At 42.6% G+C, this 27,988-nt stretch overlaps 1 protein-coding gene across 2 annotated transcripts in view; it reads left to right on the top strand.

The window, feature by feature from the left end:
- CAMSAP1 (calmodulin regulated spectrin associated protein 1) overlaps positions 1–27,988 on the top strand; it is a 491,735-nt gene that overhangs the window by 96,791 nt on the left and 366,956 nt on the right. For both annotated transcript variants that reach the window (XM_078641882.1, XM_078641883.1), the window contains one exon: positions 21,484–21,746. In XM_078641882.1, the coding sequence (XP_078498008.1) occupies positions 21,484–21,746 (263 nt within the window). The remainder of the gene's footprint in view (positions 1–21,483; positions 21,747–27,988) is intronic.

Here is a 27,988-nt window from a genome sequence, read left to right as displayed (position 1 = left end):
CCCGAGGCAACCTCTGGCGAAAGTAGAAGTGTCCAGGAATATTGTGACACCTCCAGAGGGATGAGGTATGGAACAAACTTAGAGGGCGAATTAAAAAACAGTTTCTCACCAAAATAGGAATTTTATTAGAAAAAGGTGGATACTGTTGGTAAAAATGATTCGGTATATTCGATAATCGAGTTACTGGATTATCATATGTGACTTTATAGAACGGTCGACATGTTTCAGATCTTATGGGCCCAGCCGGGTTCTGAAGAGCTTTCGTCAGGACAAAACAAGGGGGGGGGGGTTTACTCACACAACTTGTGCAGTATTCTTGTACGTGAAGGAATTCACAAATTCGTATTCCTGCATATTGGGAACAAGAACAAAAACATCATACTGTTCTCATATGAAAGTATACTAGGCATATTTCACTTGTAAAAACATATTTCGTAATTTACAAATCCATAGGCAAACATTTTAATCAATAGATGCTTATTTAATTGTCATGCACAACACTCGGTGCACTAAAGCTAAGGGGAGCAGTGAAGAGAGGGGCAACTGGGTTCAAGTCTACACCGAGAGTAACTACTGCAACTAGTGCAGAACGGTAAAATGTCCACTGTGTGTTATAATGGGCTTCTTTCTTCACCCCCTATACATCATGAAAAAAATTGGGGTCCAGCATTTCTTCGTATAAAAGTGCATATTCAATAGTTTACTCATACCAGCATGTATTGGTCACTTGCCGAAGGTCAACAAAATCACTAGTGCAGACCGATTTAACATATATTGAATAATACCGGTATATATTAATGGATTCTTGAATCATCACCCATACGGCATGTATATGGTCAAGCACACATTCATGTTACAGGATTAAGGTCCATAGTATCTTGTTAACATTACGACTAAATGCATTAATACGCGTTTGAAACCTGGAAAAATAACGTTAGAAATACCTTCAATTGGAAAAAAGTATTCCTCTTCAGGGCGCGAAGAGTCACTTAGGTGGTGATTTTTGCTAAAGCAGGGGAAATAAATAAAGCGCTATGTAAATACCTTATAAATGGCAGTAAGGCGCTGCTCCCGCGGGGGATCGGGAACGCCATTCTTACCCACGTGGAGTCTCTGTGCTCCTGTGCTGACTCTGCCCCTGGAAACAGTGGGCGCGGTCGGTTCACCTCGCCTAAAGGCTCCCACGTGGACATAGAAGAGGTAATTCTTCAAGAAAAAAGACTTTCGTCGAGTAGATTGAACTAATTTCCAATAGCCACCCACACTTTAAGAAAATTTCAATATATTCATATGCTCTCCAGGAATATTAAAATAAGTAATTGTTAATGTGACCTGGCTAGTAGGCAAGAGAGTAATCTACATACCTATCCTCCAGAGACTATCGTCAAGCAACTCCAGCTAGGTTCTAATTGCAATACATTCTGTTGAGAAATAAATTTATGTATTTACTCTTGGGCTATTGGAAAAATACAATAGTGAGTGTTTAATGTAACCAGGTTAGTAAGCACTAGCTTCATGCACTTATTCTCTAGACACAGGTCATATAGACAAAGTTTGTCTTACGTGGTGCACACTAAATGAGAATAATGGACTATTATAATAGCCGTCAATATAATGAAATATTGATAGAAGACTGCGGACGTGTCTTGGAACTAGACTATTCCCTTCAAATATGTTTATAAATATCAGAGGAATGAACATTCGGTATAAGTTGAGAGTGGACCATTAATTCTTCTGAGGGCCAGTAATTAACCCTTCACATTAGTTGTTAAGGGTAAAGGGTATGTGTTCAAGGTGACTTGACAGTGGGACAGTACAACACCCTGCAGTGGGATTGTTAATTCTGTTCGATGTGATAGCTGGGGAATTAATAGAAATGGTGCCAAGGAATATTATCATTCATTCCCGACACGTGTGTTTTAAGACGATTCACCCATCTTTGTTCCTTTTCGAACAAAATTTGTTCCGCGTTGGTGTTTTTGTCATAAAGCATCTTGAGGACAGTCCATCTGAGATCGTCACAAGTGTGTCCTGCTTCCACGAAATGTGTACAAAGTTTTGTAGTGTTCTTTTTCAGTCTAACATTGCTTCTGTGCTCACCTATACGGGTTTTAACCTTCCTGCAGGTCATACCTATATATTGCTGTTGGCAAGGGCAAGTTATCCGGTATACCACGTGTGTGGAATTACAGTTTGTATGTTGACGTTGAGTCCAAAGCAAGTGTTCCGTAAGTTGTAATGATTTGGTGTTACTGGTAAATTTGCAGACCCCACACATCCCACAGGGGTAATGATGGCCTGTCACTGGGGCCATATTCACATCTCTGGTGATCGACGGTGTTGATTTTTTCTTCTTTGGACGTGTATGGACTAGAACGTCTCTGATGTTCTTTGTCCTCCTGTTGGCGAATCTGGGCTTGGGCCAATTATATGGGCCCGATGTGATAATAGGCCAATTTTTCTTTATCAATTTTTTGACCTGATATGTTGCTGGGCAAAAAGTCGTTATGCATGTCACAAGATCTTTAACTGGCTCTTTCTCATAAGTCTGTAACAAGCAATCACGCGGTTGATTGTGTGCCCTTTTTCTGCACTTGGAGATGACCCGTGGTGTGTAGTCTCTGGCTCGTAATTTCTTGCTTAGGACTAGTGCCTGTTGTTCATAGTCACTGTTTTTACTACAGTTACGTTTGTGTCGTAAATACTGGCTATATGGGAGATTATCTCTTAGAGGTTGAGGATGGTAGCTCAGATACGACAAAAGGCTATTCTTAGCAGTCGGTTTTGTATAGGTTTTTGTTTCTAGTTTTCCATTTTCACAGAAGATAGTCAGGTCTAAAAAATCGATACTATGGTTACTCGCAGAGAACGTGAATTTCAGCCATCGATCTTGACCATTGAGCCAATCGATGAACATTTTCAAATCTTTTCTGATGTCCCAAATTAGCAAAACGTCATCAATATATCGTTTCCAGTATAATACACTGGAAACGAATGGATTATCATTGTGTAGGACGCATTTTTGCTCGAATTGGCTGACATATAATCCAGCTACCGATGGAGCAAAGGCGCTGCCCATAGAGGTTCCATGGCACTGTAAAAAGAGCTGGTCATTGTATTCAAAATAATTTTCTTTCAATGCCATGTGGCAACATTCCAGAATAAAATGACGGGGGGTCCGATGCGACCATTCCTCTTGAAAGAGTAGATCTTCCAGCTATTACATAGCTCAAATAGGTAGAGTTGCAATTGATCCAATCCCTTTTTTTTATGGTCCTTTGTGAAACCAGGGAAAATTCTAGTTGTTCATTCATTTTAGTGCTTCTGCAATGTAACCTTCAGTGCGCAGTATGACCACGTTCCCTCCTTTATCAGCCTCTTTTATCACTACTTCTGGATTTCTGCTCAGGTCTTCCACAGCTTTGGTTTCATGAGGTTCCAAGTTTCTTAGTAAGTAGCGTTTCTTCTTCTAGTATTTATTGTATTCCAGAGCCAGGTCTTTACTAATGGCTGTATAGAAGAGATCAATGGTGTTGCCGGTTGGTAGTTAGGGACAAAAGATGGATTTAGCGCATATTGCTCTGTACAGCATATGTAATGTCAATTCTCAGTTCTTTGTCCACAGTGTGTGTAGATGGGGATTGAACTTCCTCATCGTCTGTTAGTGGTAATCAAATGAATGTTGTCCAAATCCTGCTCTGTCAGGGAGTTGGTGATGGGTGGTCTTACATCTCTGGGAGTAGGCGATCTATTGTGAAAAAAAGATGTTAATTTTAGTTTGTGGGTAAATTTGAAAAGATCTATGGTGGTTTTTGTGAGATCCCAGAATGCCACAGGACTGGACGACAGGTCTTGATTTATTGCCATTTCATATTATGGTGAGTGGTTTGTTTCCAGAGATGTTGATCATCAACTTGTTTGGTCTTTCGGTTCGGTTTCTTGTTTCTTCCTGGCCTTTGTTATTACTCTTCCTTTTGTGGTTGATGTTGAGATCTGTTGTGCCTTTTCTGTTATTGCACTGGTATCTTGTGTAGGATGGCTTTTGACCCCAGACGATGTCTTAAATCTTCCTCTAAAAAAATGTACCCCAATTGTGATGTTGAAGCTGTTAATTTGTTGCCTGGAGATTCTGCTTTAGAACTTGTGATTGAGTCTTGTTGTTGTCGTGCCTGCGATGCAGTGATCCTCTTGGTGATGTTGTCGTATCATTTCGCGAAGGTGTAAACCCTTCCTAAATGGTAGTCCAGTTGGTCCCCACGAAATTTTACTGTTTTTTCGTTGTATTCGTTCCTCCCTGTATTTATCAATGACTTTGTTGAGGATCTCGTAGTTCTTTGTGGTTATGTCCTCCCAATTTGAATCTTCAATTTTTTTTCGTCAGGTCATGCACTTCAGTTTTATATTTATGTTACTCTTCTGCAATGTCGATGAGTTGTCGAATCATATTATTCGATGCTTCTCTCAAATTCTCTTCCCATTTGGAGATTTGGTCAGGTTTGGTTGTTTCCACTGGGGGAAATATTAGTATTCAAATGCCCCTTGGTATTCTGTCTGCTTCTAAGTACGTCTTTAAGCTAGCTGCTTCCCACCATTTTGTAGTCCACTTTTTTTACACATATTGGGTACTGTCTTTGTGGCCTCCCTTCGAACAGGATCCACCCATTTGCTTGAAACCAATGTATTTATATAGTGCTTAGTGCCCCTGACCAGGCGTCCAAGCTCTTTTCAGCAAGTAGCATGCTACTCCAGATCCCAAAAAGGATTAGTGGTTGATTTGTATAGTTAAATATGAGTTAATCTGAGTGGTGGACATGTGAGTCTGTTAGATGTAATGAAAAGGATAATGAGGGACAGAATAGTGAAGAGTCTAGAAAGTGTTTATGGTGAGCTCATAATTTGTAAGATGAGATTTGGGGTTAGTATAAGGAGAGATAGAGGAAGGAAGAATCTCTAGAAATGAATTAGGAGATCCTAGTAGTAAAATTAGTTTTGGGATGAGTCAAAGGAGGGAAGGGTGTGGGAAGAATTTAGAAGGGTTGTTTGGGAGATCATAGTATTAAAATGATGTTTGTGGTGATCCAAGGAGGGATAGAGGAGGGAAGAGTCAAGAAAGGGTTATTTGCAGATCATAGTAGGATGAGGTTTGAATGAATTGGAGAGTGGAGGTGGAGGAAATATTGAGAGAGGTAAAAGGTGAAATATAGGTTAGTGCATTGGAGAGAGTCAAAGTTTTTTTTTTACAGTAGAAGTAAAGTAATACAGTAAAGATACACAAGTATATATTATGCATATTTATATAAATAAGTACACTTTTCTTAATACATATAATCAAATTAAATGTTTATATACACAGGGTTATGCTCTACATTTGTGTTTGAGTATGGTGGTAATGCAGGAAAGAGCTAACCCATGGGTAATCTTCTGAAGATAAGATGGTTATCTGTGGATTTTATATTTGGGGGTAATGAATTCCATAGTTTGGCTGCTTAAACAGAGAAAGATGTCCCATCTGTTTTTTTTTTTTTTCCTTGTATAGTAGGATTTTGTGGTGAAGAGCCAATCTGGAGCAGAGGTCCATTTGTTGAATGTATTTGGTGATTTTATTCCGGATGATAAGTGGTCCTTTTCCATGTATTGTTTTGTTGGTGCTACAAAGTGGGTTGGATGTGCATCTTCTGGCAAACAGGAACCCGGCAGGGGAGATGTGGGCTTATGGCTTTACTTGTAGGAGTAGCCTGGCTTCAGAGTTCAGTCCAAGAATCTTAGAGCCCAGGTCCTCTCGGGTGCACACCCTGGTCACTGTCAAATTAATCGGTGTTCCTGCACACTGGTCATTGTTGGGAAGAGAACCTGTGGTCCCTCAGTGTACCTGAAGGTCTCTCATTTCATTCCCCTATAAGTGTATGGCAGAGCTTACAAGCCCACTGTGATGATTTCCCGGTCCACTGTGTGCACTTCTAAGTCAGAGGGCCTATTTTGGGTCTATAGATGTGCCCATCTGAGGATCACTGAGCAGATTCTAGCGCTCTGTGCCTACGCGTCCATACACAGGGCACTAGGAGGATTGAAGGACTGTGAATGGGCAACTATGTGCGAATTTACAAGTTTCTGGTTGGACTGCAGCACTCTGGGTGTGCCCCTATATCTGCATTTACATGTCACAGGCCAGACTTGAGCATTCCGTGGAAGTGTGCTTATGTGTCCACACATAGGCCTCCGGGTAGAATCAAATTATTGGGTATGTGAGCCCAGGTGCATTAAATGCCACGTGGGCAAATGCAAGTTTCAGCTATTTGGATGAATCTCTTAAAAATTAAATAAAGGAGATGATAAGACTAATGGCAGAAGGGCCACCGGTGTACCAGGCATTGGCAAAGCCAATAGGCTGGGGTTCAGTGTGCTAAGACATGCAAACAGGCATGCTAAAATACTGTTTGCGTGTGCTATATGCAAAAATGATATTTAGCATATTAAAGACCGATCTACTGGCGTTACCAAAGCTTAGGGCAATTTCAGTATTAATGCTACATCTGCAATAAAGAAGCAAATGTGGCAAAACGTTTCATGACTGAGTGAACTTCTTGCATTTTTACAGGAGTTCATGTATTCCAATAGAAGCCCTTCCTAGAAGGCGCAATGATACAACCAACAGCATAACGTTCAAAGAGAAACTGGACGGAGCCACACCACACAAAGTTTATTTTATTAAGGTTTGGTAACAATAGGCATACAGACAGGTGTTCTGTTAAGTCGCACCTAATAAAAATTAAGTATCTGGCTCTTCTATTTATTGTTCCATCCAACAGATGGCATAAAATGTCTCAACATCTCTTTGCCCCCTCCCCTAATCAATCAGCAGCCAAGACTAAGGAGTTAAAAAACCGAAGCATTCCCACCTGTTTCCTCTTCTAGGAAGCAACGATCTTCCTTGTCAAGCACGAGGTAACCTGGTCACCGGCAACCGCACCACTGACATTTATTTATTTGCGGTATTTATAGAGCGCGACACTCATCCCGAGGGATATTAAGGCGCTTATACAGGGCAGGAACTACTGGGGACTAACACTAGCGGAACATTTAGGAATGTGGGAAAAGGTGAGTTTTTAATTTTTTCCGGAACAGGATGTAGTTGGAGGTGTGTCTTAAGTCTGGGGGAAGCTCATTCCACTTCTTTAATGCTAAGTGGGAGAATGAGCGACCACCTGTCCTTACTTTATGAATTCGTTTAGTCCTGGCCAGGGCAGACTGGAGTGAACGAAGGTTCCTTGTGGGGACGTAAAATTCAATCTTTCCTTGAAGAATAGTAGGGCCAGTCTTGTTTAAGACCCTATGGGCATGGCAGAGCAGTTTGAAGTCCGCCCTCTGGCGCATTGACAATCAGTGCAATTTCTTCATGCATTCCGAGGCCGAATCAAATCTGCCCTTGTTACAGATGAGTTTGGCCGCTGAATTCTGCGATAACTGTAGGCGTGAAAACATGTACTCATTCATACCCACAAATAGCTCATTGCCATAATCAAGGTGACTAACCAATAAGGCTTGAGTAACTGAACGTCTACAGTCCAGGGGTATCCAGGGAAATAGTCTGGCAAGAAGCTTCAAGATGGCGAAACCTTTGCCACAGAGGGATCGCACATGATCTTTCATGGACAGGGCATCATCCATAATGACGCCCAGATTCCTAGCGTGTGGTTTAGGGGTGGGGGCCATACCAAGCAAAGGTGGCCACCACGAATCGTCCCACACCCGTTTGGCGCCACCAAACAGCAGGATCTCGGATTTTCCGGCGTTTAACTTCAGATAATGTGAATGCATCCACTGGGCCTTTTCCGAGAGACAGTCATGTAATATAGATTTGATAATGTCTGGTCTCTCGTCCAAAGCCACAATCAGTTGCGTGTCATCCGCATAGGAGCAGATGCCGATGCCCCACTTCCTTCCAATGTCGGCCAAAGATGACATATTGACATTGAAAAGGGTGGGGCTTAATAAAGTAAAAGTAAAAAGTCCACATTTGTAAAGCGCACAATCACCCGTAAGGGTCTCTAGGCGCTGGGGGCCGTCGGGAAGATTAAGCGAGCTATTGCTCAGAGTCACATGGTGCTGGGCTAACCTGCCGCCGGAGCCGGGGATCGAACCGTGGTCCCCAGATTCCAGCGTCAGTCGCCCTGGCCGCGGCGCCACACCTCTCCCACATAATGAGGCTCCCTGTGGGACTCCACAACCGATGGAGCTAGGCTTGGAATGGGCCTGTCCCATATGTACTGCCTGAGTACGATTGCTCAGAAAAGAGTGCAACCAACTTAGTGCAGTGGATTGGACTCCTTTACTATTAAGGATGTTCAACAAGCAGTTATGGGATACCGTGTCAAACGCCGCTGACAGGTCGAGAAGTATCAGTGCCACTGCCCCGCCTTGGTCAGTGGTGCATCTGATACTATCCGACACTGCCAGCAACGTTGCTTCCGTGCTATTGTTGACTCTGAAACCCGTCTGAGAAGGGTCCAGAAGGAGGTTTGTTTCCAGATATCTTGTCAGCTGTCCATTGACCAGTTTCTCCAAGACTTTGGAGGGGTAAGGAAGCTGGGAGATAGGGCGGTAGTTCTTGGGATTCAGAATGTCTGATCCAGCTTTTTTTTAAAGCGGAATCACGGAGGCATGCTTCCAAACGTCCGGGAAGGTAGCGGTTCTTAATGATTTATTAAAAAGCTGAGTAATCAGGGGACAGATCGTGGGAGCAATTTTGGAAAACACAAAATGGGGACAGGGGTCCGACGGGGAACCCGATTAACTGTTTTCATAGCTGTTAGAACCTCGTCCGGTGTAAATGGCTCAAAGCCAGCTAGGGTGGGTATAGTACCTAGGTCCTGCGGACCAGTCACGGCAGTTGCTGTGATTGCAGTATTAGGAGGTCTGTCTGTGTTGTTATGGGAGTGTTGGGGAGGGAAGGTGGAATAAATTTTCTTAATTTTCTCAGCGAAAAAAGTGCTAATTCGTTCACATGCCTCGACCAAGGGGGTAAGTGTTTGGGAAATGCTAGATGGTTTACTGAGCTCCTTCACTATTTTAAAGAGCTCTTTAGCTGAATTACTGTTTTCCTGAATACGCAGGGAAAAATGATTTCTTTTTGCATTTTTTATAGCAAGGTTATACAATTTCCGATTAAGAACATAACGTAGTTTAGATGCGCTATCTTTAGACTGCCTCCAGAGATGTTCAAGTTTTTGACAATCCCTTTTGAGGTTTTTCAATTGAGGTGTGTACCATTTCTCCATTTGAGATCGTTTCCTGGATTCCCGCATGGGTGCTAGTTTATTTAGTATGTGCAGTATTCCAGAGTCTAATATACTGACGTCTGAACAGACAGAGCAGGCAGCCGGACATGAGGACTTATCCCAGTGTAATCGAGGCGTTCTGCGGTACCTATGAAGCTGTGTGGTCTTGCAAAACCTTTACAGATAGTAACAGAATCAACATAACCTAGTGACACAGCAACATCTGTGGTAATGCAAGAGACGTCAATAAGCTAGAATGGATGTACCAATAGGTGTAGGATTTTACCTCCATCTGACTTACAAGTTTCCACTGCACACCTTAAGCAGGAAGATAAAGTCCTTCAGAACATCCGAGGATAACCAGACCGCTGCTGTGCAGGTCTGATGCAAGAAGCACAAGACTTGCTAAGATCACATTAACCAGAGGCGAAACGTCCTTGGCTGTCCAAGGGCCCTCAAGAGCATAACTGTCACATATCGCACCAGCCTAACCAGAAAGCTGCAAACCATTGAAGGAAATGCACTCCTCCAGTTTAGTCCATTGTAAATAAGAATTAAAAAAGCACAAAGACCACCCTAAACTCGCACATAAATATTATTGGTTGAATTACCGGAAAGAACATTTTTTTTAAGTGATGGGTAAAAAACTTGTAGATAATTACTCTGGGCCACATCCATATCGGTTGTTTTTGTGCTCACTCTCCCATTATAGCCGACCAAACATAAGCAAACCTAGCTTGGTACTGCTCTAATAAGAACAACACAGCCCCAACTGCCAGGTCATATACCCTCTTAATAAAACCCGTTGAAGGGCCTGTGTTACAGTGTTCGAGGAGAGATTTAGAATGTACTGAAAGATTTGGTTTTTACAACCCAGACCGTGCAGCTGACAGCTTTAATACGCAACGGGTTTTCTATTTAATGCATGCTGGAGTGGGCGGAAGAAGAATGTAAACACTGACCAAAGGATGAAGGCTGGATCTAAGTAACTATGTTAAACACATAATTTTAGTAAAATTAAAATGTCTTGACTAACCCAGACCTAACAAAAAAAAGTAAATCTGGCATTGGATGCACGCTTCTTGCGTCTGGGAAAGAATCACGTTTGTGCTTCGTGAGCACAAGGTTGACTTATGTGCTGCAGAGGGAGGGCTGTTTTTGTATTGTGAAAAGGCTTACATCTTGTATGAATTCAGGGTGAGTTCTTTGAGTGGACAGTGAAGGATATGTTATTGGTTGGAGAGTTTGTGTGGTGCACAACCTTGCTAAATTGGAAATCCTGCACTACAAATAATTACAAATTCAGGCCTTAACAAAACTATTGGTTCTAGAGCATATCATAACAATGCAACTCACTTGACAGACGCGGCGATTGTGGCTGCTACTGTGTGATGATTGATATGCTGACATCTGATAGCTGATTACTAGCTTGATTTTACCGCACTTTATTCTTTTTAAAAAACAAACCTTGCGTGTAATGTTATTTTAATTGTGATTATTTGCACTTTCTTGTGAGGGCTTCTCACCTGCTTGCTGATCGCTCCAGGCCCCGTTCCGCCCCGGCAGAGTGCCGTTTGCGCGGAGAGCCGACTTCTCGAGCGTCACTTCCGCATTGTCAGTACCACTTCCGCCCTGCCTCTACACAGCGCAGGTTAGCGGTCCAGTGGCTCACCTAGGTTCTCTATAACATGGCAATATGGCGGAAGCGCAGCGGACGAGCGCAGCGGGAGCGCCGACTACGCGCCGAAGTCGCGCCTAAGTCCAGCCCGTCTGCGCCCGTCCGCGGCCGATCGCGCCCAGCGGCCATCCACCCTGCCCTATCTTATAGATACTCGTCTGCCGATCTACTTGCTCTTCGGCAAGCATTTCCTATATCTCATCGCGCCGCCAGAGCGGCTCACGACTGTGGTATTCTGCTTCCCTCTCTTTCAATGGGTCTGGGTTTTTCCCCTATCCCCCTGAAAAGGCACCATTGACCAACTCTCCACCTTCAGCCAGGACACTTTCCTTGACCATCTTGTATCTTAACACTCGGTCCCTGGTGAAACACCAGCTGGAAATATTCCGTCTGTTAGATGACAGTGCTGTGGACATCTTACTTCTGTCTGAAACATGGCTTTCCGACGACTCAGCTCCTGACATTCTTGCGGCCATCCCCACTGGCTATTACATCTTACAATCCAATCGTCCTGGGGGGCAAGCTGGTGGCGGAGTCGCAGCCATTATCCGTACAGAACATATTTTTTCCACCGTAGCCTGCACTGCAATCCCCAACACACAACTTCTTGCTATTAAACTTTGCTCTTCTAGGTCCTCCCTCACCTATGTCCCTGTGTATAGACCCCCTGGCCATATGCCCTCCTTCCCGCAACAGATTGGGGTTCTCACTTCCGAACTTATTATCAATAACGCTAAAGTCATTATCATTGGCGATTTTAATTATTGGCCCTATGACCCACGGGAAAGCCGCCTATCGGAAGAGTTCTCAGATTTTCTTAAAAGCATGAATTGCCGGCAACTCATTTCGACACCTACTCACTGTAAGGGGCACATTTTGGACCAGGTTTGGACGGCCAATCTAGATATTTCGCCCCCCCGGGTAACTCCATGCTCTTGGTCAGATCATTACTTTATATCTTTCACTGTTGACTTATCGATTTCTCGCCGTGCCCCCCTTACAATTAACGTTCTAGCTCGTAACTGGAAGAAAGTGAACCTACCTGAATTTCACTCTTTGCTGGCATCCACAGCTCCTATGCTTTCGGGCTCAGCCACTCATCAAGCTTCTTCCCTTGAACACTGGCTGCTATCGGCTTGCAACTCCCTAGCCCCTTTAAAATCCATAAAAGCAATGCGCCCTCATGACGCCCAGCGATGGTTCACGGATCAGCTTAAATGCGATAAACTGGCTCTTCGCCAGGCGGAGCGCCGATGGCGCCAAAATTACGATCCCCTTCTCAAATTGCAATTCACGAACCTCCTAAAAATTTATAAAGCCTCTATTCTCAAGGCCAAAACAGCTTATTTTTCCCGTAAAATAATGGAGTCCGCCGCCAAGACAAAAGAAATTTTCTCTATTGTCAATGAGCTCTCCCTCCCTGACCGGGTGACTCTCCCTCCCACGCCTACCCAGGTCCTCTGTGATGAAATAAATACATACTTTCAGGACAAAATTGCTACCATCAAAGGAAATATCCCTCAGCCCCCATCTTCTCTCTCTTTTCCGCTACCCCCCAAAAACCCGCAGCTTCTGGATTCTTTTCCCCCAATCTCTATTCACGAGTTCCAGAGACTCCTGTACAAAGTCAGTTCTGGGTCCCCTAAGGATTGTTGCACCCCCCAGATACTCCGTGATATTTTCTTGGCCTGTCCTGGCCCTGCCTTGACTCTCCTTAACACCTCATTGGCCACTGGAGTAGTCCCTGACTCCTTCAAACAGGCAGTGGTGCTACCTATTCTAAAAAAAAGCCAATGCTGACCCTTTGGTCATGAGTAACTACAGGCCTATATCCCTTCTCCCCTATGTTTGGGCGCATTTATTGAGAGTTCCTCCTTTCTGGACCCCCATCAGGCTGGCTTTCGACCGCTCCATTCGACCGATGCGGTTATTACCGCCGTCTTGGACACTCTGAGAACTGGTGCCGACAACAATATCCATCAAGCTCTTGTCCTACTGGATTTGTCGGCGGCTTTTGACACGGTCGATCACTCGATACTGATCGGCCGTGTCGGAAACGCCGGCATTCAGGGCGTTGCCCTGGACTGGATCCGCTCTTTTTTGGACAAGCGTTCTCTACTTTCTGTGCCTCTTCTTTCCTCCTTTCCTGTGGGGTTCCCCAGGGCTCAGCATTATCCCCCCTCCTGTTTAACTTGTACATGCAGCCCCTCATGGTTTCCCTTCGCACATCCCCTGCAACAATTTATAATTATGCAGACGATCTACAGTTGATTTTCCCTATTGATTCCTCTCCCACCTCCCTCAGACTTCCAAACTACCATGCTAGGCATCTCTGATTGGATGGCACACAGCCAGCTCAAGCTAAATCCCACAAAAACCGAACTTGTGCTGGTGGGCGGGCTGGCCAATCCTTGGAACGTCAGTTTCTGGCCCCAATCACTTGAAGCCCCCCCTTGCCCTGTCAATACGGTGAAAAGCCTCGGCGTTGTCATCTCTGGAGATTTATCTATGAAGGCTCAGATCTCGGCGGTAACATCGTCCTGCTTCTTCCACCTACGCAGGATTCGTAAGATCTGTAGATTCCTCACCAGAGATGCCCTCATCTTAGTCATCCTTGCTCTTGTCATCTCTAGGATTGACTTAGCTAACATCTTATATGTAGGGATTCCTTCCTATCAACTCCAGAGGCAACAACTGATCCAAAATCAGGCCGCTCGCCTAGTATTCCATCAGCCAAAGCATCAGCACGTTTCACCTTTACTTCGGAGCCTACATTGGCTCCCGGTGGCTAAACGTTGCACTTTCAAACTCGGATGCACTATCTTTAAAGCCCTTCACAATCTTGCACCTGCGTTCATTTCTTCCAACCTCAAGCGGTATATACCAACTCGCAATCTTCGTTCCTCTGCTGATAACCTCTTGAGCATTCCTCAAATTCAACGCAAGAAACATGGTGGTCTCTGTTTTTCTTTCCTAGCCCCCACTTTTTGGAATTCTCTTCCTTCCTCTTTTTGTCACTGTCTTTCCTATGAAAGCTTTCGTAGGACATTGAAGACGTTCCTTTTTGTAGCAGCATATGAATGATTCCCTTGCCCGTGACCGCCTTATCTCTTATGAGCGCCAAGAAACCGTTCGGTGTACGTGCGCGGTATAAGAAATTTTAACATAACATAACATATTTCATTCAAGATTTGCAAGGAAGAGGCAACCTTCGAAGTCATATGGAAAGATGGCCAGATGATCTGTATGATTGAGTTAGTCCGAGCATTATACTTTCTGGGTGGTTCATCTGTTTAGATTATAACAATTAGTGGAAATCCCTCAATGTGTTTGTCTTGCTCTGCCTGCTTTACTAATCGGTACATTTACAATGTGATAAAGAACTTTAGCTGGTGTTTCAGAGTTAGTGTGCTACCTTATTCACTTATATTACATTTTTTTATTCTAGTTTTATAATATTTGCATTGTTTTGAAAGGGTTGAGTTCAAAGTTTCTTGTATGAAAGAAAATGTTTCTGTAAAGAATGTCAAACTTAAGTCTGTTTTGTTTACTCGCATTGAAGAATCAGAAGAGGCACGAAGTCCTTCGGTGTCATGTAAGGTTTAAAAAGTGAGCTTGTTTAGGGACTTTTGTTTCTGTTTCAATAACTAAGTGTACATTTATTTAAAAATGCTGAGACTGCTTGTTAGGTTTTGGCTACAGATCGCTTTAGCTGGCTGTTGGCAAAAAGTAAGTTATGTTTCCAAACGTAACATATGCTTTAAGTGAACTTTCTTTCGTCCTCCTAATCAGGATTGGATAACGTTGTTGACGGCCTTTCTTTCCTGATTGAATGACTTTCGTTCCTATACTTGTGTTGATCCCACCCAGAGCTCTGTTTTAATTGGATGATGTATTCCTTAACTCCTGGTGTCCGACCTACCTTGTTTTCAATGCGTGAGTGGGTTTTATTTCCTCTGTCGCTTCCCCCCTGCTTCCTTCCCTTCTAATTGGTGTCCTCTTGAACCCCACTCCCCTAGTGTTTTTTTGGTAATTTCTTGCCCTGCTGCGCTACTGGTGGGTGGCCATCTTAAATTTATTTTCAGACTATTCCAAGATGGCTGTGCTTGGCATATGTTGGTTTTGTGTTATTTGACAGTCAGGTCCAATGACCTATGGTGTAAATGGATGCACATCTGTGTTGGCCATCTTTTAATGCTTTTTGAAACGTTTTACTAATCCATTTTAAGTTGGCTGACATAGATACATGTGCATCTGGTGCTGTGTAGTGTGTGCAAAAGCATTGGCAACGCCAGTAGGTTTCACAGGTGAGACCTATTAGTTTCATTCTTTATTTTCTAGTACAGACTGAATTTTGGGCATTCTATGCCTTTTCCAATGAGTTCTTTTAAGGTTACATTCCAACCTGCATCCTGAAAAGCAACAGTTCAGAATGCTCAAAAATAGTAATAACAATACTATGTTTTGGAGACCAGTTCACTAGCCACTACCCGATCACTTCTTCCACCAACTAACTATTCACCCCTAGAATCCTAACATTGTTTACCTGTTGGCTTTGGTAGCATCCAACCCGATCAGTCTCGGCAACAGAAGAATTCTACAACACTTTGATTAGGAACTGTCCAGTTTCCTTATCAGATGGCTAAGACTCTTATTCAGGATTAGGGTAATCTTTGCATTCCAGTACTTGTAACTCCCAGTTTATAACAGAAGCACCAGGACAACTGTTGGTACTTCTTTAGGGCAATGGCCATGTTGCAATCTGTTACGTAGTCCGAGAGCAGATTGTCTTCAATAAATACAGAGAGACATTTGACTGAAATCGGATGTTTAGATCAGAGTTGCCTGAAAAGGGACCACATTTTTTGTTTTCTATAATTTTATTGTCTTGCTTTGAATTTGTTTAGAAAGTATCTAGTAGCAAAGAAATGATTATGGTTTGTGTCCTCGCGTTACTTTTGTAAGCAGTTGGCTTGGAGCTCATTTTGGATGATATATTAATTTGTCTTCTAGATGGAGTATGGGGACCATGGTTAAGGGGATATCTCCTGATTAAAAATCCTAGATTGCCAACTCCCTTGCTCTCCCTCCCGTTCCATGTGCCTTAAGGGCCTCCACTCACATGCTGGCCATCTTTTGATGACCTTGAGGTTTTCTTTATAGAGAGACTCTGGAATCGTTATCTGCATTGGTTTAAGTTTTACATACTCTTTATGGGACTATCATTTTTTTATATTATTGGATTATTGGAGTTGTTTTAAAACCCAGGTGCTTAGAATAGGAAATTGTCATCTTTAATCTGTTGTACATAAAGGGGAGTGTGCATCTAGAGTGGCTGGTATCTGCACAGCAGGTGCTTACTATAAAAAAAAATCTGCCATTTATTATGGAGTCTAACATACAAAGTCAGCTGCATGAAGTAATTAGTTTAAAAAACGCGGTCACCCATCCCATTCTCAGCAAATCTCGAATCGTCTTACACACGGCTCTGTACTTTGAATGTCCACAGAGGGAATGTGGGCATGGGAGAGGAGGGAAATGGGAAAATAAAACACATCCAAAAAGGGACCTCTCTGAAAATACTGTCTCTGAAACCCCAAGCCAAATAAGGGGTAATGCATTGCACTGCATATAAACCAAACCTCAAAGTCTCAAGCGACCTGGGCCATGGGCACTCCTCTTGGTCTGAACTAGACTCTATGAAGTGGAAAGTGCTACATTTCAAGGTTTGGTAGGAAAATGAGAGTCCTCCTAAGAGTAAACATTTCAGTTTTAATCTTCTGCAGTTCTTCCTACTTGTTCTGGGTTTTGTGACTTGCGTCTGGGAATACAAAGCTTGGGATCCCCTTAAATGAAGATCCCCCTTTTAAAAGCTTTTTTTGGTCACTGACGCTATCTGGTCTAACCCATTTCCACATGAAAGTCCAAACACTAGCTATCCCATCACTTTGTTGGATTTCTCACTTCCCCTTTTACCTCCAATGTAGCCTCAAAATCATCTACTGGCCCGTGACCTCGGGAAAGTATGCTCAAGTGTTCAAATGTTCCTCTTGTCATGGGGTGAAACTTGTAGGACCTTGATCTTTGCATCTCAACGTCAAACTGTTGCTGCTTCTTCATCTTTACTTTCAACTGGTCCAAGTGCCCTCCATTACTGAGACATTCTTGTCAATGGTTGTTCTCCTTTGTTAGTGCAGTCCTTTGTGGATCAATTTAAACCTTTGATCTAGTCATGTTGTTGTGCGGGGCATTGTGAGGCAGCAACAGTGGCGTAGCTAAACGTACTACTACCCGGGGTGGGCTCTGACTTTGCCGCTTGTGCAGGCAAGAGCAGAAGGATGGTTTGTGGCATCCGACCGACTACTTATTCGAGGGGGCAGGGAGGTGGCTGACGGGCGACTTGTTATTGGGGGTGGGGAGATGGTGGTAGTTGACAGACACAACTTGCCCACCTCTGCTGCCCCCAAAAAGAGTGACCCCCACCCCCAACTACGCTACTGGGCAGCAAGGTCACACAAAATAGTCCAAACAGGGAAGATTCCCAGTGACTTTGTATCACATAGCTAAAGGTCACTTCAACCAGCTGATGCTTTGTTAATAAAGCAGGAGGACCGCGCTAGGTCAACGGTCCACGGTCCACTCTTCTCCTCTATCCCGTTTAGCTTGCACCTTCTAGCGCCCCTTGATATCACCTTGGCGGCTCAGCAGGCAAGGAGGATGTATGACGTTACAACGCATACTTTTACCACGCCTACCATTACCACGCATTTTTTACAACGCAGGATCCATGACAACGCATACCATTACCACGCATGTATTTACAACGCATATACCTTTACAACGCATACAATTACAACGTAAGTATTGGTAAGTATATAATATTTTTTAATATTTAATTTAATTAAAATTAATATAATGTAATTTAATTTAATTAATTTCATTTAATTAATTTAATTTAATTTAATTTAAATAATTTAATTTAATTTAATCAATTTAATTTATAGTAATTTAAATTTAAACCCAAAACTGATCTTGAACCCAAAAAATACCCCTTTTACCCAAAAACTCAAAACTGACCCTGAACCCTAAAAATACCCCTTTACCCTAAAACCCAAAACTGACCCTGAACCCTAAAAATACCCTTTTACCCAAAAACCCAAAACTGACACTGAACCCTAAAAATACCCCTTTACCCAAAAACCCAAAACTGACCCTGAACCCTAAAAATACCCCTTTACCCAAAAAACCAAAACTGACCCTGAACCCTAAAAATACCCCTTTACCCAAAAACTGAAAACTGACCCTGAACCCTAAAAAAACCCCTTTACCCAAAAACTGAAAACTGACCCTGAACCCTAAAAATACCCCTTTACCCAAAAACTGAAAACTGACCCTGAACCCTAAAAATACCCCTTTACCCAAAAACTGAAAACTGACCCTGAACCCTAAAAATACCCCTTTACCCAAAAACTGAAAACTGACCCTAAACCCTAAAAATACCCCTTTACCCAAAAACTGAAAACTGACCCTGAACCCTAAAAATACCCCTTTACCCAAAAACTGAAAACTGACCCTAAACCCAAAAAATACCCCTTTTACCCAAAAACTCAAAACTGACCCTGAACCCTAAAAATACCCCTTTACCCAAAAACCCCAAACTGACCCTGAACCCTAAAAATACCCTTTTACCCAAAAACCCAAAACTGACACTGAACCCTAAAAATACCCCTTTACCCAAAAACCCAAAACTGACCCTGAACCCTAAAAATACCCCTTTATCCAAAAACCCAAAACTGACCCTGAACCCAAAAAATACCCCTTTACAAAAAAAACCAAATAATATTTTTAATAAAATAATATACTTACCAATACTTACGTTGTAATGGTATGCGTTGTAAAAGTACCTGCGTTGTAAATACATGCGTGGTAATGGTATGCGTTGTCATGGATCCTGCGTTGTAAAAAATGCGTGGTAATGGTAGGTCGTGGTAAAAGTTGCGTTGTAAAGGTTGTATACCGGCAAGGAACCCCAGTAGTTGCTGTGTCCGCCCCCAGGCTTTCATCTTCATCTTCTGGGTATTTCAAAAACATCGCGGCACAAACTGGAACTGTGGGGTTTGGAGTTACCTGAGACGAAATCTCAAGTGACTGTGGCTAAGAAAGACTTATGGTGTGACAGGTGCCATTTTGACTCATAGGAACTACAGCAAGCAGGACAATGGTCACTCTAGTTCTGTGGCAGAATGGGGCTTTATGCGACTTGAGAGATGATGAACTTATCTGCCAGTAGGTGCTCCCGCTGTCTAAGACGCATGGCGTTCTTATACCCATGATTCATTACATATCTTTTACTTCTTACGCCCCCAAAATCTGAGCATTTACCTCGTTATTTTCCTGTCGGACCTCTACCACTTTTAGGTCCGGCTTGACCGCATAGCTGTCAATGGCCTGTTACCTATTTTTTAAATGCATAGAGTGGGCTAGGAGTTATTCCAACTGAGTGTTTCTTTCTCAACCTGTGCTATTGGCTGTTTGATGCGTCTTTCGACCTGTTATAGAGTGCTTACATTGAGCATGTATTCGTGTCCTAACTTGGTTGCTCAGTTAATGATCTAACATCAAGTAAAAATTGCCCATTTTATTTTGCCATAGTGCTTGTGGTTAAAGTTGCGATTGAATTGGTACTTGCATAATTTCAAGTTAAAAGAAAGTTTCTATCATAAAATAGTAAAATGAACTGTTAATTGTAGTGCCACTTATTGCTGGTACAAACTTTAAATTGTAGTGTCGCTTTAGAAGCTTGTGTTGCAAAGAAATAGCCTTAGCTCATCACATTCTTTGTCATTTTAATACACGGTTGAATTGTGGGCTTGTTTTAGCTTTCACATTTCTTCTGTCTATTCCCAGACAGCCACACACACACTCTTTTTCTCACACACTGTTTTTCTGTCATTCTCACATATATCCTGAGTTTTTTGGTTTACTTATTTGAATTTCAATCTGCATTAACTTTTTAGGTCTCCCCAAAGATAACTTCAATGTCAGTGGCGGCAATCGTTTTCACAAAGAGCACACTCACACTAAAAGTAGTTCTCTTTTTGAAGGCACACATTCACTGAAAAAGTAGTTCCCTGAGATGCTGGGGCTTAAGGGCATGCTTTTTGACACCAGAACAAAGTGGCTCCACATCAATACAGTTTTCTAAATACAGTGACAAAACAAAGCAATCCTCGACAGAGCCCAAATGCTTTTTTTTATAGTTATGAAACTTGAATCTGTGCATGGCAGTGTACGTATTCAGTTTACAGATGCATAATGTACCGAACTGCAGCTACTTCGCCTAATCTCATTGTATTGCTAGTCTGCCTTTATGGGCTTTTGCACGAGCTCACTTGGACGAAGGGTTTTCTGTTCACGCCGAGAGAAGCATCTTTTGTCGTTTTTTTTTTTGGGCATTTTATCCCGGTTTCCAAGTCATTCTGTATTATTTCTTTGAAGAAGGAAACATGAAGTTGTTGAGACAAAAAAAATACACCAGCGAGCTCCAATTAAGATATTGTTGGAAGCTCTTTGGGGAGACAGGAGACTTGGGTGGTTAGGATAAGGGACATTGAAACATCATTTTGCGAGGGCATTGTTTTCCTTTCCCTTTCGCCGCATCAGTCACCAGTCTGTCCGGAAGAGATCTGCTTTGACATTCGCCGTGCTTAGCTGGCTATTAATAATTTATTACCACACCACCTACTGTGGTCTGCTACCGCAGTTCAGAGATCGACGTTACAATTTTTATGTTGTGTTAAGTGGAAGACGCATTTTGCATGGAACATTGCCATAATAGGATTTCCAAAGTTAACCCCCCCCCCATAGAATGCAGAATAGAATGTTTAGATTAAGTTATCGGTATGTTACCGCTTTTGAGCTAACAGTTGTTGACCCCTTTTTGCCACCTTAAGTGCAATTTTAATGTAGAATATCTGCTGCCAGTAGTTAAATCATCCTCTCCCGTGGCTAGCCTGACTGTGTACTTGTTTAAATTTTTCTGTTTTTAGGTAAAGGTTATTAAGTTGTCAATGCATGACAAAGCTATAAGGAATTTTTTTCTCACCAAATACATTAATAAACCGTGCTGCAGTGGGCGTAGACGGCTGCTGTCTTTCTACACTGTATCGATGAGATAAAGAATTGAATGTGTGATGATGCCAGACAGTTAGATGAACATAGTCCCTCATGGGTTGCAAGTACTCGCCCGGAGGCGGAATGACACACCTAACTCTCCTTAGCACCTAGCGAGACAGTTCCTCCTCTAGCTGGCGCTAAAGCCCACTCTCGTGTATGTTTTAAAGCATTGGTTATTCGGACAGGTGCGCTGCCAAGCCGGCTCTTTTCATCTAAATAAGTACGTTTTGGGTTTCGAGGTTCAAGGACCGACTGCTTAATTTTGCCTCATGTTTTGAGCGAGGTAGTCTACCGATCTTGCTTGTTGTGGACTCAGACGCATACGGGTAACCTTTGTTCGTTCATCTTTTTCAGAGAACATCCCGGAGGATCTGAAGGACCCGTTTTACACGGACCAGTACGAGCAGGAGCACATTAAACCCCCGGTGATTAAAGTGCTGCTGTCCAGTGAGCTGTACTGTCGCGTGTGCAGCCTCATTCTGAAGGGGGACCAGGTGGCCGCCCTGCAGGGACACCAGCCAGTCATCCAGGCTCTCTCCCGGAAGGGGATTTACGTCATGGAGAGCGACGACACACCTGTATCTGACTCCGACCTCAGCAGTGCGCCCATCAAAATGGTTAGTGCAAACTATTGTAGAACTGTCAGGAATACTACTGTTTACGTTTACATAGTCTATTGCGATGCAACATATTTAATCACGTACGTTGTAGTTGATTGTAAAATCGTACCTTAATTTTTATTCTAAATCTTTAATGTTTAGGCAAGTCCATATTTATAAAATATGGCCTTCATAAATGTAAATTCGAAAAAGTTTTTTTTTTTTTTTACAAGCTTTACATATAATGTTATGTTATTTTAATTTGTGAAGCGCACATATACCCGGAGGTGTCTTGGCGCTATGGACAGCGGGGGTCTACACGGTCAGCTAGTTCTGGAACAGCCAGGTTTTCAAGCCCTTTCTAAAGGCGATGATAACAGAACACAAAAAAATCATTGACTAAGAGCAAATGGATTGCAACAAGTAGAAACTTCAACAACAGTGCACATCGGACATGAGCTAAAGAATACAGAGCAGATCACTACTACAGGACCGATATATAAAATTAACAGTCACAGCTGCTAGTGTAAAAGGCATGATGACTACTTCCCCCTACATAGGGATCCCACCCCCTAATTTGAAATCAAGTTCATACATAGGTAAACACAACAGGATGCCACTATTTCTTCTGTTAAGATATTTTTTTTATCAATTGTGAAACCATTAAAAATCAGGGAAGATCACGAGTATACAAGGCAGGCGAAATATCATCGATTGAATGCGTTTACTCACTGCAGAATAATAACGTATTCTTTGTTTAAAAAGAGAAGGTGGTTGACTAGATCTTGTACTCTGAGCTAGGGTTGATGTTGTGATGGGTAACATTGGCTTTTAAGGTCCAAAACTTGACAGAATGAGAAGGAAGATAAGAAGAGCAGCAGCAAGGGATCATAAGGTGGGGTCAAAATAAGAGACCAAGAAGATGGAATCGACCATCCCTGTGTTTTACAGCTTGGTGTTAGGAAGCTCTTATGAAGCAGAAATCGAGCTTATGTCCTATGATTGGATACGAGTTTGTTCTTCTCCCTAGAATTGTGATGTAAAATGTGCCTTAATGGACCAAGGTGTGGTTGCTTAGTTTAGAGATATTTTTCTTTAGACTCTCCCTGAAGAGTGTATCTCTAGATATACGATCTTTACTTCCAAATACTTTGTTGTTGCATTTGCAAATATAAATGAGCCACACTCAACACTTGTACTTCTTTCCATTGCAAAAGGATATTCTTCTTCAGGGGATCTCCATTAATATTTATAAGCAGTGAACAAACAGTCCTGCCCCCATACGGGACCCTAAAGCACTTCATTGAAATATATCTTCTTTTGTGTTCCATTTCGCCTTCTCTTCAGGAAGGCCAAATCTTTTCATGTAACGTCAAGCATTTTTACAGCCTGTAAAAGAAGCTACATTGGGTGATTCCTTTGATTTGCTTTCAAAAAAGGCAGAATAATAAAGACTAGAACATTTTCAAGAAATGAGTAACTTTTTCTAAAAACTGTAGTCACAAACCTTTTTAAAGGAAATGTAGTTGAAAGACTCCTGGCACTGTAGACACATGGGCTTGCAGTTATGTTAACATGAAAATTGACATTGCACCTTTAAGGACCCTCAGCACTCCAGTATCTCATCATGCTCAGCAGGTTGCAGTTACTTCAGTGTTTTTTTTTTTTACGAATGAGTCAAAGGATACCAATACTGAAAGTGTACTAACTATCTTTGTCACACGCTTTGCCCTATCCAAACCCACCTCCCTTACCCCGGAGGTGCAGGGTTCTGATTTCTAACATCCTGGTGCATGGGCTTAGTTCAGTTCACAAGTACAAACGTTGAACTTCAGTTAGACTGCAACCCATGTGCTACACACTGAGCAGTACTGTGTAGGAAGTGTTTTCTGTTCATTAATTGTCTCCCTAAATGAGTTTAGGGACGCAGTGAAATTCCTGACTCTTTTTCATAAATGAACAACACGCTGAAAAATAGCACTAAGAAATAGGGGATAAACTGTACAAATGATCCGAACTTGGTTCGTTACTTTCCAATTACTATTGGTATCATGTAATGTCCATGATATCCAGGGGTCTTTGCCACAAAATGTGAGGCACTTGCAACACTATTAGTATACTCATTATGTTGACCTGTCGTCTGTAGTATGACAGTGGCTAAGAAACGAGATAAGAACAGTCCGAGTTCAATGCTTGTTTAAGGCAGTCATTTCTTGTATACTTAAGGGGATATAGATGGCTTCATTTTTAGCCCTGATTCTTTCTGTAGATGTCAATTTATTTGGTTCAAACATGGTAATCGAGTTAATGAGCTGATAAGGCACTTGTAATGTTGGTAACACCCAATTTACATGTGTAATAGATCTCAACTGAGCCTGTCCATGTTGCAGAAAATGTAAGTCGTCTTTTAGAAGGTCAAGGGGAAAGGATATTATAGTGAATATAGACTAGAGTGTGCATGCTTGCCATTATCAATAACTTTAAATGTTGTTTGCATAATTTCTCTGTCAATTTGTCAATCTTGCAGCAGCTTTTTTTCTGAATTTCTTTTCATTTGATTATACATTGCATACCTTACTACAAGTATGAAGCTTGGTGAAGACCCAGGAGGGAATCATTTAATTGCATATTTGCACTAGTTTTGGACAGATGCTCCTTCACAGCTGCAATGTTGGAATATAATAACTATTGTTTGCAAACCTTAGTCAAACTGTATGCAATGACAGTTGCAGGCGTATATATTTATTATACCAGGGGTCTGAAGGATTAGCTAAAGAACCAGGAGTCTTTGAAAGAAATTGACTCCTGCATATTTCAATATCAGTTGGTCATAGGGATATCCTATCAGGTTATAACATGGTCGAATCGTAGTTACCATTCTGATCTGTGTCCTTTAGTTGGGAATCTGTAATGTCTTCTTTCCTTTGCCACTTTGAAAACTGTGTTGAATTGGCTTAGAATTAAAGGCTCCTTTAAGTCTTTGATAGATCTAAATTCCAGACATGTGGTCTCCAATGGATCCAAATTCCAGACACGTGATCTGCTGGACGTTTTTGTTCAGGAACATTTCTTTGGGAATTATACATGCTCTAAATAAAGCTTCTTTGCCCAGACTTTGTAAAATTGTGTTCCTCAAATACTTTTCAACATTTTCTTTCCAACACTCCTAGCCTTGCACAGTAAGAGTTCAACAAATCTATGGCAATATAGCGATTTGTGATTGGTAATCCAGTTCTTTTGAGGCTTTCTTTTTTTTTTTTTTTGTATATATAATAGAAGGCTGATGGGTCTGACCTGTCAATACCTTTGAAATAAGGGAATTCCTTTTGCAAATTTGGATGGCTATTTATTGGAGGAATCCTACAATGCTTCTACTATGTATAATTAGTAGTATCTTTGTAGTGGTGTTCGAAGATAATACATTTCTTTGATAGTCAACATTTTAATAAGGGTCTTCATTGTCTAACATAATATATGCTAGTAAGTTTTTAACAGCCTTTATGTCCTGTTGATCTGAAAAGGAACCAGGTATTATTTCATCAAGATTGTTTTAAAACACAAGTGATGTAACTGTTCCGGAGGTCCCTTGATCAAAAGGAAATTTTTCCCAAACTACGCTGTCTAGCACAGGATGTGAGGTGATGTTCACAGCATGATGATCCTGAAATGCTCTGTGAGAAGAAGAATGTGGTTGCAGTTCTTCAACCACAGGAAACAGCAGTCGTTTGTATCGGGAATGTAATGTCGATTTATTAACTGCAATACTGTAATCAGTATTATGATAGAATTTAAGAAGAAACCCTCAGTAGCAATCCAGAAATAGGACCACACGGTATGAAATACTTGTCAGGAAACCAGTACCAAACTGAGAGACAGCAGTGGGTTTAAACAATTGTAACGTGTGTAGGTACTTCCTCTAACTCAATCAGAATCGATTTCAAAGTGTTATTTCTTGCAGAGGCATAATTTTAATTGATGTTAATGAAACCAGTTGGTGGTTCATGGTAAACCATAGCAGTTGTTGATACTGTTGGGATTGTTGAAATCGCAGCATCAGGTTTCTCTGTGGAAGCTGGCAATTGCTATAAAGCTAGAGACATTGTTGGTTTTGCAGTACCCGGATTGGGACTTGGATTTTCAGCATGACTGTTCTCTTCAAGGGGTAGCGCCTTCAGAGTAGCGAGAGACTTTAAAGTTTTACTCCGAGGGCACTTTAGTATCTACAAGGATCTGCTGAGCAGAATCTGCCATATCATTCTTTTTAATGTGATGGATCAACACCTTCTTGTTCTATTTTTGAACTAAGCAGTAGCGACAGAATTATAGTTGGTATGCCTTTTACCCCAGGAACGGGTGTCCTGTAAGATGGCACAAACACTTGTTTACTGGGAATCTTTTCTTAAACAACCATTCCCACTTTAGGGAGCCACCAATCAGAAGCTGTTAGAAATGGGAAACTGTCTTTGCAATGCGATTTTTACATCGCAGTGCCTTCACCACGCATTTGTTACCCTGCATTAGTTTAGCACGTATAGGCCTTTACCATGCATGCCTTTACCATGCATGCCTTTACCACGCATGCCTTTACCAGGCATGCCTCTACTACGCCTGCCTCTACCACGCCTGCCTCTACCACGCCTGCCTCTACCACGCCTGCCTCTACCACGCCTGCCTCTACCACGCCTGCCTCTACCACGCCTGCCTCTACCACGCCTGCCTCTACCACGCCTGCCTCTACCACGCCTGCCTCTACCACGCCTGCCTCTACCACGCCTGCCTCTACCACGCCTGCCTCTACCACGCCTGCCTCAACCACGCCTGCCTCAACCACGCATGCCTCAACCACGCATGCCTCAACCACGCATGCCTCAACCACGCATGCCTCAACCACGCATGCCTCAACCACGCATGCCTCAACCACGCATGCCTTAACCACGCATGCCTTAACCACGCATGCCTTAACCACGCATGCCGTTACCACGCATGCCGTTACCACGCATGCCGTTACCACGCATGCCGTTACCACGCATGCCGTTACCACGCATGCCGTTACCACGCATGCCGTTACCACGCATGCCTTTACCACGCATGCCTTTACCACGCATGCCTTTACCACGCATGCCTTTACCACGCATGCCTTTACCTTGCATTTAAGCTTACCGTAGTAATGTGTGGTAATGGCATGCGAGGTAAATGCATATGCGTGCTAAACAAAAGAGGGGTAACCACTGAGTTGTAAAGGCATGCAATGTTTTACTAGCTTTTTGCCGTCATACAACCGTTAGAAATTGTGTTGTAGGTTGACTGGAGTATGAGCCCTAGTCAATGAGCAATCACAATCCTAGTCAGAGTAAGAAGGTGGCCAACCCTAAATTAACCTGTGCTCACCCTCTAGTTTCTTGGCACTTAACTTAGAGACATTGTGTAAAGTATTTGTGTAATGGTTCAAACAGTAAAACAGTGAAAGCACCCCACAAAAAGATTTCACACCTGGTTAGAAAAATAAAACTTAATTTAATAAATAAAACCAGTCCAAAATGACAAAAATCCAATAAGTTAAACTTGAGAGATGTTTTTTTAAAAGAATAAACTGTAAAATAGAGCTTAGAAGCAATAAACACTTGCTTGGGCTATCTTGTTGTGCTGGACCGGGACAGTCAAAAGCTCAGACCAAACACAATGGAGTGCTGCTTAGGTACAGGGGCCAAGTGCGGGCTGCTGGAAAAAAAAAAAGTACCTTGATCCTGGCTGTCTTGACGATCGAATATGCTGGTTGCAGCCGAAGCTGTGTATCTGTGTTGATCAACCTAGTAGGGGTGATGCCCCAGTCCTAATCTGCGCAGCAGCGGCGATGTGTCGGCTCAGAAAAGCGATGTGGAGATTCAGTGTTAAGGATGCCGTTAATGGAGATGCGGAGACATTGTGCAGTGGTGGTTCTAAAATCGATTGCGTCTGGGCCGATCCACGCCGCAGAGGCAATGCGCCAATTCCGGTTATGCAACAAGAGCGATACGCCGGTTCAGATCCACCCAACAAGGGAGGTGCGGCAGTTCTGATTCATGCAACGGTGCCGCTGTGCCGGTTCCGGAGGATGTGTTGAATTTGCTGAAGCAAGCACCTTAGGACTCCCTTCCAAGTGTTCAAGACAGAGGTGGACCACTTGGCAGGCCTGATTTCCAGATGGCAGAGTTCATATGCAGAAGCAGGCCAGTTAGAAGTCTTTCATGTCCCTGGGACTTCAGATTAGGAAGCCAGTCCGC

This window comes from Lissotriton helveticus, chromosome 5_1 (assembly GCF_964261635.1).
Source record: "Lissotriton helveticus chromosome 5_1, aLisHel1.1, whole genome shotgun sequence".
NCBI classification, from domain to species: domain Eukaryota; kingdom Metazoa; phylum Chordata; class Amphibia; order Caudata; family Salamandridae; genus Lissotriton; species Lissotriton helveticus.
This window is presented reverse-complemented; position numbering and strand designations above follow the sequence as displayed.